Consider the following 15129-nt stretch of genomic DNA (forward strand, 5'->3'; position numbering starts at 1 on the left):
ACATTCATTCAGCCAACCAGAAAGGTAATTCCCATTAATTGACTTGGATAAGGATAAGCGTGCAATTTTATGAATTAAGGATATAAGAGATAAAGCCAAAAGTATATATAAAGCTGATTGGAGCAGAGTGAATTTATCTACACTCAGGAATTCATACTCTAGTCAGGTTATTTGTTAACACACAGGATTCTTGATGAAACCAATACAATTTACACTGGCCATTCTCACAAAATACAGATGTATATAATTTAAAACATTCACACTGGTGAGAGAACATCATGAAACTCTGCAATTACCTTGAATATTATCGCAATGGGGATGTCCTCTGACAGAGTGTTGTGTCGCAGGTAGTATCTCCCTTGCTTCACAACTAGATTAGTTCTGCTTTTCTTCTCATGTGTAGAGCTGCAATTTGAGCAGAGTTTCATTGCTAAACATTCACTGAAATGCATGTTGCAGAATTGATGAACGTTCTTTAAGAAATGCCCTTTGCTGGACTATAAATAATACAAATATTTTCACTAAAAGCTAATCATTCTGTTCTGCAATAGTTGATCAAGGTCAATGTACGGTGTACTGTCACTCCCAGAGCACCTGGACAGTGCACAGTCCACGGTCACTCCCAGGGCACCTGGACAGTGCACAGTCCACGGTCACTCCCACAGCACCTGGACAGTGCACAGTCCACGGTCACTCCCACAGCACCTGGACAGTGCACAGTCCACGGTCACTCCCACAGCACCTGGACAGTGCACAGTCCACTGTCACTCCCACAGCACCTGGACAGTGCACAGTCCACTGTCACTCCCACAGCACCTGGACAGTGCACAGTCCACTGTCACTCCCACAGCACCTGGACAGTGCACAGTCCACTGTCACTCCCACAGCACCTGGACAGTGCACAGTCCACTGTCACTCCCACAGCACCTGGACAGTGCACAGTCCACTGTCACTCCCACAGCACCTGGACAGTGCACAGTCCACTGTCACTCCCACAGCACCTGGACAGTGCACAGTCCACTGTCACTCCCACAGCACCTGGACAGTGCACAGTCCACTGTCACTCCCACAGCACCTGGACAGTGCACAGTCCACTGTCACTCCCACAGCACCTGGACAGTGCACAGTCCACTGTCACTCCCACAGCACCTGGACAGTGCACAGTCCACTGTCACTCCCACAGCACCTGGACAGTGCACAGTCCACTGTCACTCCCACAGCACCTGGACAGTGCACAGTCCACTGTCACTCCCACAGCACCTGGACAGTGCACAGTCCACTGTCACTCCCACAGCACCTGGACAGTGCACAGTCCACTGTCACTCCCAGAGCACCTGGACAGTGCACAGTCCACTGTCACTCCCACAGCACCTGGACAGTCTACAGTCCACTGTCACTCCCACAGGAATTGGACAGTGTAGAATATCTAAGCAAGGCATTATATGTTTTTATTAGCCTACATATTCCATTTTTGTCTTACTGGTGCTCCAGACGGAACAGAAAACACTCAAAAGATGTGTATTTTCTTTGGAAAAAGATCCGGGGCCTTCAAAAGTAATTATTTAACTAAACTGCATCTTTATTTTAAAATCAGATCAAAATCCATTTAACATTAAAGATATTCTCCTTCACAATGCGTACAAACTGCACACAAGAGCTGCAGGGTAATGTCCTGATGCAGTTAAACTCATAGTGGGTGCCACAGGCTTAATGATAAACACAAAACATGTCACTAGGCAAAGGATTAACATCAATAGTTAATGATATTTTTAACTTGAATTATTGTGGTGATTGAGGTGAAAGACGTTAGCACAAGGGGAAACAGGCTCCCTCCTCTAACACTGCCCCAAAATACGTCTTGCCTCACTCCCACTCGCCTTAGGAAAGTATTAAAATAAAGTCCTATTCTATAGGATGTGGGCATTGCTGGCAAGACCAGCATTTGTCACCCATCCCTAATTGCCTTTGAATTGTGTCTCTCGCTTGGCCATTTCAGAAGGCAGTTGAGAATCAACCATATTGCTGTAGGTTTGAAATCACATGGAGGCCAGACCAGTAAGGGCAGCAGATTTCCTTCAATAAAGATAAGTCCTGATAGTTTCATGGTCACCGTTGCTGAGACTAGCTTTCAATTGCAGATTTATTAACTGAATTTAAATTTCTCCAACTATGGGATTTGAACCCATGGGCCTCTGGGGGGTTAGTAGTCCAGTGACATTACAAATATGCTCCCAACTCCCCTGATAATACATAGAAATGTAATCTGTTATATATTAGATGTTTTTAGAGTCTGATCTTTGACATCTTCGGTAACCTGTTCCTCAAGAATATCGGGTATTTCATTCGTGAAGTTGCTTTGTTTTCAGCTGCCAGAAATGTTGTTTGTTCCACTGGAGTTGAATTTGAATTTGGTTCTGTAATAATCCTTGGTTCAGTGATTTCACAACCTTGGGTGTCTAACATAAGCCTTTCTGAGACTGTCTCCATTAATTCACTTTTTGAAATGAGGATTTGATCCATGCATCTCCACCAGATTCCCTTCCAACATGTCATAGTTAGAATGGTTACAGGTACTCGCTTCTCACTTGCAGTTTCTCACTAAAACTCTTTCTGCTTGTTTAAAGCTCCTCAGTTTCCATGTTCATTCACAGCGAGTAACTTATGCTTGTCGTTGTTGCTCTATTGCAGTAGGTCAGATGTAGATCAAATTTAGTTCTCAGTTTCCTTCTCAGGAACAACGCTGCAGGTGAAATTTTGTCTGGTGGCCTGAGTCGTGTTCCGATAGGACATGAGAAAGTCTTCTGGATAATGGACTTTCTCCTTTTGACGCATTGATGGCATGTTTCAGTGACTGTAATAGTCTCTCCATTAATCCGTTAGTGGATGGGTGTTATGGGGCAGTCCTTATGTGCCATTCTTGTCAAGGTAATCCACAAATTCCTGGGGTGCGAATTGCATTCCATTATCACTGACTAGTTGTTCAAGCTGTCCAAATCTTGTGAACAACTCATCCAACTCCTCCATGATTCTTTCCATTGTGGTGGATTTCATCATCCTGACATCAGGCTACTTTGTCCATCAGGACAAAGAACATGTCACTTTCAATGAGTCCTGCAAAATCGATATGGATCCTCTGCCAAGGTTTTTTAATTGCCAATCCCACGGGTGAAGTGGTTGTAGAGGCAGTGTATTCTGTATCCTAGTACATGACTGGCATTGCTACACTTTTTCTTCTATTTGTGAGTCAAGCCCCAGCTTTGTGTGAGATCATTCATCCACACTATAGCTGGATGACCCTTATACCAGAGATCCAGGATTTGGCTTTAGTAAGCATGGAGGGCTAATCGCCCTGATCTCCCATAGCAACACTTTATTTTGGACAATTAATTCAAGTTCCCTCATTATATAAGGTCTAAATTTAGGATTCTTCTTTTGTTTGCCCAATGATGTTCCTCCTAAAGCCATGTCCATGACCCTGCCCATTACCGGGTCATTCCAGGTGCTTTTGCACCTGAGACAATATTATTTGGACATTCTCTACGTCGGAGAAATATAATGTCTAAACGTAGTGGTCTTGTGATTCGGTTTTGTGCTGAAATGACAATCTCAACAAGGTATCCATGTTAGCATGCTGCTTCAATCTCCAATACTTGATTTCATAATCATGCACTGGTAATATCAACGTCCATCTTTACAGGCAACTTGCAGCTAATGATGGAATCCCCTGGTATGGACCAAAAATGGTTCTCAATGGCCTGTGGTCAATAAAGTAAATTATCCCCCATACACGGACTGATGAAATCCTTTCATGCCAAAAATTAAAATGAGCGCTTCTTTCTCAAATTGTACATATTTGGGGCGGCACAGTGGTTAGCACTGCTGCCGCACTGCACCAGGGGCCTGGGTTCAAATCCCAGCTTGGGTCACTGTGTGGAGTTTGCCTGTTCTCCCCGTGTCTGGTGGGTTTCCTCCGGGTGCTCCAGTTTCCTCCCACAGTCTGAAAGATGTCCTGGTTAGGTGCATTGACCGTGATAAATTCTCTTTCAGTGTACCCGAACAGGTGCCAGAGTCTGGCGACTGGATGATTTTCACAGTAACTTCATTGCTGTGTTAATGTAAGCCTACTTGTGGCAATAATAAATAAACTTTAAAACTTTTCTTGTTCCGCCCTTAATGACAGTGAGGTGAATGCTATTGGCTGCCTTCCTCATCCAATGCGAGAAGAAACAGCACCCGTCCCATAGGGCGATGCATCACACAATCATTGAATTTTCAACTCCGGACCCAATACCTCAGATTGCTTGAATGGTTACAGTTTGTTGACAATGTTCAAATGAATATAGTGATCTCCGCAATTCTGATAACTAGAATCATAGAATACCTACAGAGCAGAAGGAGGCCATTCGGCCTATCGAGTCTGCACTGACCAAAATCCTACCCAGGCGCTCTTGCTGTAGCCCCACATATTTACCCTGCTAATCCCCCTGACACTAAGGGGCAATTTAGCATGGCCAATCAACCTAACTCGCACATCTTTGAAGTGTGGGAGGAAGCTGGAGGAAACCCACACAGACACAGGGAGAGCGTGCAGACTCCACAGTGACCCAAACCAGGAATCGAACCTGGGTCCCTGGCGCTGTAAGGCAGCAGTGTGAATCACCATGCCGCCCCTATGCACTCAGATTCGCTCAAATGTACCGCTTGTCATTTTTGATGATTTAATACTAAATTGTAATACATATAGGAATTTAAATATTTAAAGATTTACAACTCATTCATTAGTAAATGTGACTCTGACTTCTACTGTTCTAATTTAATTTAGATGACTGGACACAGTACCTAGTTACAGAGGCACCAACTGTTCCTTTCCGATCTGCATCCACAATTATTCTGTTTTTTGAAAGTTGCTCCTGAATGAGAATCACTTTTTCGACACCTTTAACAATGAAATAGCCGCCTGTAAGAGACCATAAAGATTTAATTAGACTTACTCAGTTTCAGATTTTGTGGGAAAATATTCCATTAAAAAATACCTCTATCAAAGATACATATTCCTTCCATTTGTCTTGTCTCCATTTGAAAAGCAGGGAATCCTTTCAGTTTCCCTGCAAACAATGCACCCTCACCTAACAGCAGCGAATATCTACTAACTACTTATTCTACTGCTGGGATCTTGCTGTGCCACCTTTGCCTACATAAGACATTATATCAAAACAATTCACTGCGTGTGAAGTGCGTTGTACTGTTTGAGAAATGCGAGAAACGCAATACAGAACGAGCGGCACTGGTTTCTCCATTCCTCAATCCTTCTGGCGATAACAACAGTTAAAAACCTTATTCACAAAACATCAGTTTCAGCCCTGCCCACCTACACAGTGGAACCCCATCAGCCTAGTGCCACTTCCAAGAAAGCTCATAGCACTGCACCCAATCCCTGTTCTTCCTTACATTCTGTCATCCCAAATCCTTGGATACTGTTCATTGCTGACTTGTTATTTCCCAACTTCGTCATTATCCAATCTATAACTCTCTCAATCTCTTCTCCTCCTTAAAACCCTCATATTTGACCATTCACTTGTCCAAACAGTTCTCTCTTTGGCTTACATCTATTTCTGACTGTTGTCATTACGCAGATTCACAATTCTGCGAATGAAGAATTGGATGGCCGATCCCTTATTCTGCGACTGGGGCCTTATGTTATAGATTCTCCAGTGAGGGAGAATGTTCTCTCAGCACCTAACCTGCCAAGCTCTTTAAGAACTTCATATGATTCAATTAGCTGACCTCCCAATCTTTCTAACCCCTGGGAATATAGTCTACTCAATCTCTCCCCATAGGATCCTTTCATCTCATGAAACAGGCTCGTGAACTTTATCGTTCATAAGATAAGGGAGCAGAATTAGGCCATTTAGCTCATCGAATCTGCTCCGCCATTCGATCATGGCGATATTCTCCTCATCCCCATAAGCAATTAAAAATGTCTAACTCCTGCTTAAATTTACTCACTGTCCCAGCATCCACCACATTTGGGGTAGCGAATTCCACAGACTCACAACCTTTTGGGAGAAGTAGTTCTTCTCAACTCTTTTAAATTTGCTACTCCTTATCCTAAGACTATGACCTCTCGTCCTACAATGTCCCACAAGAGGGAGCAACCGCTCCACATCCACTTTATCCATACCTTTCATCATTTTATACACCTTAATTTGATCTCCCCTCATTCTTCTAGATTCCAGAGTATGGGCCTAAACTGTTCAATTCTTCATTGACAAGCCCTCAAGAGGAGACAATCTACTGCAATCAAGAGCAGAAACTGTGCATGACTTAAGCAGGAATGAATGAGTGGGATTCACCGAGTTCCGACATATACAGGTGAAAATTCCAGTTGTGTGGATTAGCATTAATTACCTGGGTCCAAGGGACATTCATTCAGTTTTGCAAATTCTGCTGGGGTCTTCCCTGTAAGCACACAGTTAGAACTGCGCAGCATTATAGGCATCCTGCCATTGAAACAAGATCAAATATTAGCAATTAGGAAGAAAATATCCCACACGGGTGAAAGTTTTAGTTAGATTGCTCTGGTTACCTGCCGATGGGTAAAGCATTGCGGATTATTCGCTGACTTCCTCTTGTGTATTCAATGTCCACTGTTATTGGGGCAGAGTACGTCATATCTCTCAGGCGACACTGAACACAGAAATTATACATAAACAGCAGTCACTCATTCAGTCACTGCAAGGAAGGGTTAGCAGGCTGGCTACAAGTGCGGAGCACTGTTTGTTATGTGGGAACAGGACGGTTGCAACACTTGCGAACAGCATCATTACTTCTCAATTGTAGTCGCACTGCTGAATCGAAAACTTTGAATTGAATAGAACCGTTAATCACAGCAAACTGGACAAAGTCACAAGACTTCCCAGAAGACTAAGGAAATCTGGCATGTCCACTACGACTCTCACCAATTTTTACAGGTGCACCATAGAAAGCATTCTTTCTGGTTGTATCATAGCTTGGTATGGACCCTGTTCTGTCCAAGACCACAAAAAAACTACAAAGGGTCGTGAACGAAGCTCAGCCCATTGCTCAAACCAGTCTCCCACCCACTGACCCTGTCTACACTTGCCACTGTCTCAGAAAAGCAGTCAGCATAATTAAGGGCCACACACACCTGGACATTCTCTCTTCAACCTTCTTCCGTCAGGAAAAAGATACAAAAGTCTGAGGACATGTACCAAGCGATACAAGAACAGCACTGCATTCTGCACTCTCTCCTTTCCTTCTCTATGTACTGTATGCTTTGTCTGATCCAGTGTAGGCCTACCCCCCTCCACCACCCCGCCTACCACCACCCCCACACACACAACCCCACACACACACAGTATGGAAATATATAGGCCATTCCTTCATTATTGCTACACCACACAGACTGTAGCTGTTCAAAACTCGGGTTCACCATCACCTTTCCAAAGCGTAATTCTGGATTGGCAACCAATGCTGGTCTTGCCAGTGAATTAATTAAAAAACCGCCCACAGCCACAAATCAGAACACTGCCATTGAGAAGAATTTCACATTGTACCTCATGTGGAGCAACAGGCCTGGTTACATTAAAACTTTCTTCCACGTCTGGGACTCCAACGTAAATATTCAGGTATCTGCAACAAACAGATTTTTCGTTCAAAGAAACATCAACAGAAACAAAGCTGCACATATTTGAACAAGACCCCTCTGCCCTCAGGTGGACGCCAAAAATTCTATGGCACTGTTTTAAAGAGGAGTGTGAGAGTTTCTCTGTGTCCCAGTCAATATTTATCCTTTAACCATAGAATTGCTACAGTGCAGAAGAGGCCATTCAGCCCATCGAGATCGCACTGACTCTCTGAGAGGATCTTACCCAGGCCCTCTCCCTGTAACCCTATACATTTACCATGGCTAATCTACCTAACATATAGTATTGGGACACTAAGGGGCAATTTAGCATGGCCAATCCAACTAACCTGCACATTTTTGGTCTGAGAGAGGAAACTGGAGCACCCAGAGGAAACTCACGCAGACACGGGGAGAACGTGCAGACTCCACACAGGCAGTGATCCAAGGCTAGAATCAAACCCTGACACAGTGAGGCAACAGTGCTAACCATTCTGCCACCATGCTGCCCATAAAAATCTTCATAAAACATATTCTCTATGTCGTTTATCTCGTTGCCTACTAACAAAGTTAGATAAATGACCCAGAGAATTTGGTGAAGTTGCTTGAGGGATAAATATTGACTGGGACACAGAAAATCACCCACTCACGTGTGAATTTCAGTGTCAGTGTGATGCCAGTATGCAGGCTGCAAGTCCCAGTAACTGGGTGATTGCATCATACAGCATGCTCCACTGGCTATTTGTAATCAGCAGAGAACAGAGCATACGCAGCCAGCTCGCACTCGCGAAACCCAAAACAAAACATCAACTGTTTGATAATGATTCTGCAATTGGGCAGCACTTTCTGAACAATCCTGATTGTTTAGATTGTGCTAATAGCTACACTAACAACCAGTCAAGCTCATAATGTGGCTCCATTCCACTTGCTAGAAGCGACATACATTTATACACAAGAACCCATTCTCTGCGGACAAAATATGTTCAAGCCTTGTGACTTTTTTGAATTATCTGGAGTTTGGGGAGCTTATAGCTGTTCTCTCCATGGCAATGCCTCAGCAAATCAGAATCAAGTTGCCAACCAATCAGAACCCAAATGAGGGATTTATAACTTGTTGCGATTGTTTGAAATTTGGTATCCATGCATTTGTCCTGATGAGTCAAGATAAAAAGCTTCAGCAACATCTCTCTTTTCAACAATGTTCTGCACTACCAGGTGACCGCACAGTGGTTATGTTACTGGACTAGTGTTCCAGATGCCTGGGCTGATGCGTGGAACCAAGCCTTCAAATCCCACAATGAAGCTGGGGAATTTAAATTCATTAATAGATAAATTTAGAATAACTATAGCAGATTGTCATTAAAAACCGAACTGGTTCACTACAGCCCTTTAGGAAATGGAGCAGCCGGTCTGGCTTACAGGGGCAACATGGTGACACAGTGGTTTGCACTGCTGCCTCACAGTGCCAGGAACCCGGCCTCGGGTTACTGTCTGTGTGGAGTTTGTACGTTCTCCACGTGGCTGTGTGGGTTTCCTCCGGGTGCTCTGGTTTCCTCCCACTGTCCAAAGATGTGCAGATTAGGTTGACTGGCCATGATAAATTGTCCCTTGTGTCAGGAGGATAAGCAAGGTAAATATGAAGGTTTATGGGCAAAGAGCCTGTGTAGATTGTGGTCAATGCAGACTCAATGGGCTGAATGGCCTTTTTCTGCACTGTGACTTCACATGATGTGGCTGAACTTTAACAAAAGTAAAGATCACTCTCCTTGGAAAACAATTAGCCCTTGGCACTCACTTCAAATACCACATTGGATCAGCGTCACTGGTCACCTTCTCATTGGCTTTCATGATCTTCTTGATCTACGGAGAAAGGGGAAGAGGCAGTGAGCAGAACAGTCGGTGCTGGGTGAGACTGAAGGGCAGAGCTGCAACGCCGTTTATCACTGACGTTCCTACCTCGACATTTATGAAGTAGTTGAATGAGTCAATGTGCTGCTTCACCAGGCCTTTGACCTGCAAAGAACAAAGAAACTTAAAACTCTTCAGACACAGAAACCCATGGAATAATTAAAATAATAAATCAAGCGGATTCCAGAATAGAAAGGACAAACATTTAAAAAAATGTGTGTCAATGTAGAGGGAAGGTTATTAGAATGTGGAATGAATTATTACAAGGGGAGAGTCAGGCAGGGGCTACATGATTTAAAAGAGAACTGGATATGGATGATAAAAGGTTACAGGAAAAGGCCTGAGACTGAAGCAGGTCACTCCAATGGAAAAACTAGTACTAACACAGATGCAATAGGCTGAATGGCTCCCTCCTGTCCTATGAGTCTGCATCACAACTCCTGAGAGAAATAGCTTTTTTTAAATAAATGAGTGGCGCTTGGGAACGTTAGGAACAAGAGGCCATTCAGCCCCTTGAGCTTACTCTATCATTCTACGAGCATCCGAGTGATCAGCACCTCAATTCAATTCACCCACCTTTGGCCCATACATTTGGCGCACTAATCCAACACAACTGCAATTTCATCTCGGAATTTTTCAATTACCCCAGCATCCACAGATTTCTGAAGGATGGGGGAAAAGAGTCCCAAATTCCCACTTCCCTTTATGCTTCCTGCTGTCACTCCTGGGTGGCTTAGCCAACATGAAGGTTACACTTGCACTACAAAATATAGGCTTCCTCCATCAAGCCTTGCAACTCGTTTTAACATCTTAAGCACCTCCTAAACCCCAGGGAATAAAAGCCTAGACTATTCAGTCTGCTCTCACAACTTAATCCTTTTACATAGGAACATAGAAACTAGAATCAGGAGTTGGCCATTTGGCCCTTTGAGCCTGCTCTGCCATTCATTTTAATTATGGCTGAATCAAGTTCAATATTCTGATCCCCCTGCCCCCCCATATCCCTTGATCCCTTCATTCCCAAGAACTGTATTTTTTTTATTGAAATATCACCACAATTCTTTGGCCTCAACAACATTCTGTGGTAGTGATTTTCACACATTCACCATTCACTAGGTGAAGATGCTTCTCCTCACCTCAATCCTAAAAAGTTTACCCCTTGTTCTTAAACCATAACCCCTAGTTCTGGACTCCCCCAACATTAAAAACATTCTTTTTGAATCTACCCTGTCTAATCCTGTTAGAATATTATAGATTTCTATGAGATCCCCACTCATTCTTCTAAACTCCAGTGAATATAATCCTAACCGACTTAGTCTCTCCTCATATGACAGACCTGCCATCCCAGGAAACAGCCTGGTAAATCTTCGCTGCACTCCCTCCATAGCAAGGGCATCCTTTCTCAGATAAGGACACCAAAATTGCACTCAATACTTCAGCTGTGACCTCACTAAAACCCTATACCATTGCAGTAAAACATCCCTATTCCTATACTCAAATCCTCTCACTATGTAGACCAACATGCCATTTGCCTTCTTTATTGCCTGTTGTATCTGCGCACTTAACCTAACAAGATTCAGTGGAACGTGTGCTGCACCGAATGGAGCAGAAGCAGAAAGCCACATCCCGCTCAGTTCAATCCACCAGCCCAGTTACGTAGCCTGTGGGCTGAATGGGGGGAGTTATACATTCCTATAATCACAGAAACAATTAAACATAGGTATTGGCATCCTTTCAAAAACACAAAAGCAATGAGAGAGAAACCTCCAATAATACCTTCAGAAAGGCAGGCAGCAGCTTCCATTTTTCCTGAAAAATGGAACAGAAAAGAGACATCAATACTTGCACTCAGAATTAAAGAGGATACAGAGCATAAAATCAGGCCATTTAGCCCAACTAGTTCATGCCTCCTCCCATCTTTTCTCACCCAAATTTACCATCAGACCCCTATATTTCCTTCTCCCTCACACATTGTCTTGGTTCCCTCGCCTTAAATGTATCAAAACTATTCACTTCAACCACTCCTGCTGGAAGCAAATTAAACATTTTCACCATTTTTGGGTGAAGAAGTTTCTTCTGAATTCCTGAGTGTATTTCTTGGTGACTCTCTTCTATTGACAATTGCTGGTTATGCTTTTCCCCACAAGAAAAAAAACATTCTCTGTATACATTCCATCAAAACCTTTCAGAATTTTAAAGACCTCTAATAGGTCACCCCCCTCAGCCGCCTTCTTTTCCAGAGAAGAGGCACAGTCTGTCAATCCTTTCCTGATATGTGCAGCTTTAGATTTCATAGAATCCCTACAAAGCAGAAAAAGGCCGCTCTTCCTGTCAAGTTTGCACTGACTCTTCAATAGTGATTCCATCCAGGCCCTCTCCCTTTAAATCCCGAGGACTTATCCCTCTAACTCCCCCAACCCACACATCCTGAGACACTAATGGGAAATTTAGCATGGCCAATCAACCTAACTTGCACATCTTTGGACTGAGGGAGGAAACCTGAGCACCCGGAGGAAACCCACACAGACACGGGGAGAATGTGCAAACTCCACACAGACAGCGACCCAAGGCCAGGATTGAACCCTGGCGCTGTGAGGCAGCAAGTGCTAACCAGTGCGCCATCCTTGTAAATCTTCTCTGCACCCTCTCCAACGCCTCTATTATATGGTGTGGTCTAATCAAAATACTTTAAAAGCCTGTTGAAGTAAAACTTGCACAGTTGAAACATTTCCTAAAGCTTTATGGAGAATTTTACATATGGAGTTTCTATGAGATCTCTCCTCATTTTCCTTCGAAACTCCAACGAATATAATCCTATTCGACTTAGTCTCTCCTCATATGACAGACCTGCCATCCCAGGAATCAGTCTGGTAAACATTCATTGCATTCCCTCTAAGGCAAGAGCATCCTTCCTCAGATAAGGACAACAAAACCTGCACACAATATTCTAAGAGTGGTCTCACCAAGGCTCCATATATATTTACAGCAACATGTCATTACTCCTGTACTCAAATCCACTTGCTATGAAGGTCAAGATATCATTGGCCTGCTGCACCTGCATGCTTACTTTCAGCAACTGGATACCAAAGTCTCTTTGCTCATTCTGCTTTCTCAATCTATAGCCATTCAGATAATAATCTGTCTTCTTGCTTTTGCGACCAAAGTGGGTAACGTCACATTTATCCACATCAGACTAGGCAATGGCCTAGTGGTATTATCACGAGACTATTCATCCAGAAACTCAGCTAATGTTCTGGGGACCCAGGCTCAGATCCCGCCATGGCAGATGGTGGAGTTCCAATTCAATGAAAATTATCTAGAATTAAGAATCTACTGATGACCATGAAACCATTGTCGATTGTCAGAAAAACCAATCTGGTTCACTAATGTCCTTTAGGGAAGGAAATGTGCCGTCCTTACCTGGTTTGGCTTACATGTGACTCCAGAACCACAGCAACGTGGTTGACGCCTCAACTGCCCTCGAAGGACAATTAGGGATGGACAATAAATGCTGGCCAGCCAGTGACACCCATATCTGTTTTAAGATCTTTGAGAATGGACTCTAAAATCTTCCCCACTACTGATGTCAAGCTGTAATCCCTGCTTTCTCTCCACCATCCCTTTTATATAGTGAAATTATATTAGCAATCCTCCAATCTGTAGGAACTGTTCCATACTTTATTGAATCTTGGAAGATAACTACCAATGCATCCACTATTTTTTGGGCCACTTCTTTAAATACGTTGCGATGTAGATTATCAAGCCCTGGGGATTTAGCGCCTTGATTTCCATCAATTTCCCCAACACTATTTTTCTACTGATACTGATTTCCTTCCATTCCTCCCTCTCACTAAACACTGCTCAGCTCAACATTTTGGGTACATTATTTCTATCGTTTTTTTATGAAGACGAAACCAAAGTATGTATTCAATTGGTCACCATTTCTTTGTTCCCTATTATAAATGCCCCTGTTTCTGACTGCAGATTCATCTCTTTTTATTGGTCCCTTTGAGGATCATAACATCTGGAAGTGATTCCTGCAGCCTCATCACCTCAAAATCATTCCTTAAAATCTATCTAATTGATGAGGCTTTTGGTCAACCAGCCCAACAGTTGCACATACAGCTCAGTATCAAACTGTGTTTGATTTACACTCGGGACACTTTACTGCAATAAAGTTGCAATTGTAAAGAGAGATTGTTGATGCCACAAAAAGGGCAAAGATTCAATTCACAAAATTGGTACAGAGAAAGAGGCCATTTGGCCCGTCACAGCTATAGTTTAAAGTTTATTTATTAGTCACAAATAAGCTTACATTAATGCTGCAATGAAGTTACTGTGAAAATCCCCTAGTCGCCACATTCCGGTGCCTGTTCAGGTACACTGAGGGAGAATTTAGCATGGTCAATGCACCTAACCAGCACGTCTTTGAGATTGTGGGAGGAAACTGGAGCACCTGGAGCAAACCCACACAGAAACAGGGAGAATGTGCAAACTCCACACAGACAGTGACCCAAGCCGGGAATCGAACCGGGGTCCCTGACGCTGTGAGGCAGCCGTGCTAATCACTGTGCCACCGTGCCAGCATCATGACACAGTACCATTCTCCTGCCCCCTGCACATTGCTTCTACTCAAATCATCATCTAATTCCCTCCTAAGCACCTTGATTGAACCTGCCTCCCCCCTCCCCTCTCTCCCCTCTCCCTTCCATCATCTCCACCCCCACCCCCTCCCATCATCTCCTCCCCCTCCCCCTCCATCATCTCCACCCCTTCCCTCACCCCTATACCATCCCTCACCCACTCCCTCACCCCTCCCCTCACCCCTCCCCTACCCCCTCCTCACCCCTACCCCCCCCCCTCCCTCCCTCCCTCACCTCCACCGCCCGGATCGGTGCCGCCAGCGTTCCCGCATCCAGATTCCCGAATTCCGCTTCCAGAAACTCCATGGCCCCCGCGTGTCCGCCCCCCCCAGCCCGACCGGCCGGAACCCACTCCCCGGGCAAAACCGTCCGGCTGGAATCCCGGGCGCCGGGAGAAACGGTCCGGCCCCCTCGTTCCGCCTCCTGGTTCCGCCCCCACTGCCCATTGACCCCGCCCTTCTTTGCCCCGCCCCCTATCCGGGGCTGCCCCGCCCCATTCCCCGCCCATGCCCTTGGTCCCCGCCCCCTGCACATTGGCCGCACCCCGCCGCTCCTCCTGGTCCCGCCCCTTTCCCCGCCCCAGTGTCCCTCCAGGCCCCGCCCATTCTCCGCCCCTCCGTCAGTGCAGAGTCTCTGAGTGTTTAAGGTACCTTTCCCATCCTGCTGTCTATTTCCCCCTGTTTCCCTGTTTCCAATCCCTCCCTGCGCCCTCTCACCGCTGAACCTGCAGCAATCAATGTTTGTTTTAGAATTAGAGTTCCTACATTGCAGAAAGTGGCCATTCAGCCCATCAAGTCTGCACTAACCCTCTAACAGAGTATCCCATCAAGGGCTACCCTGCACCTGATGTCCATGACCTCACATATCTGACCCACTAATCCCCCCTGACCTACACATCCTGGGACACTAAGGGGCAACTTAACATGGCCAATC

The 15129-nt window shown here is 44.7% G+C and overlaps 1 protein-coding gene across 1 annotated transcript in view; it reads right to left on the reverse strand.

The window, feature by feature from the left end:
• The window catches only part of polr3b (polymerase (RNA) III (DNA directed) polypeptide B), a 93282-nt gene extending 78744 nt beyond the window's left edge, over positions 1-14538 (reverse strand). Inside the window, exons 1-9 of the mRNA XM_080191366.1 lie at positions 14431-14538; positions 11330-11362; positions 9602-9658; positions 9441-9505; positions 7578-7653; positions 6587-6687; positions 6409-6500; positions 4840-4957; positions 297-405 (exon numbers count right to left, since the gene is read on the reverse strand). Of these exons, the coding sequence (XP_080047492.1) occupies positions 297-405; positions 4840-4957; positions 6409-6500; positions 6587-6687; positions 7578-7653; positions 9441-9505; positions 9602-9658; positions 11330-11362; positions 14431-14502 (723 nt within the window). The 5' untranslated portion in view covers positions 14503-14538. The remainder of the gene's footprint in view (positions 1-296; positions 406-4839; positions 4958-6408; positions 6501-6586; positions 6688-7577; positions 7654-9440; positions 9506-9601; positions 9659-11329; positions 11363-14430) is intronic.
• Between the last annotated feature and the right edge of the window lie 591 nt (positions 14539-15129).

The sequence above is a fragment of the Carcharhinus amblyrhynchos genome, chromosome 6, assembly GCF_965287045.1.
Source record: "Carcharhinus amblyrhynchos chromosome 6, sCarAmb.v2.hapA, whole genome shotgun sequence".
Taxonomy (NCBI): domain Eukaryota; kingdom Metazoa; phylum Chordata; class Chondrichthyes; order Carcharhiniformes; family Carcharhinidae; genus Carcharhinus; species Carcharhinus amblyrhynchos.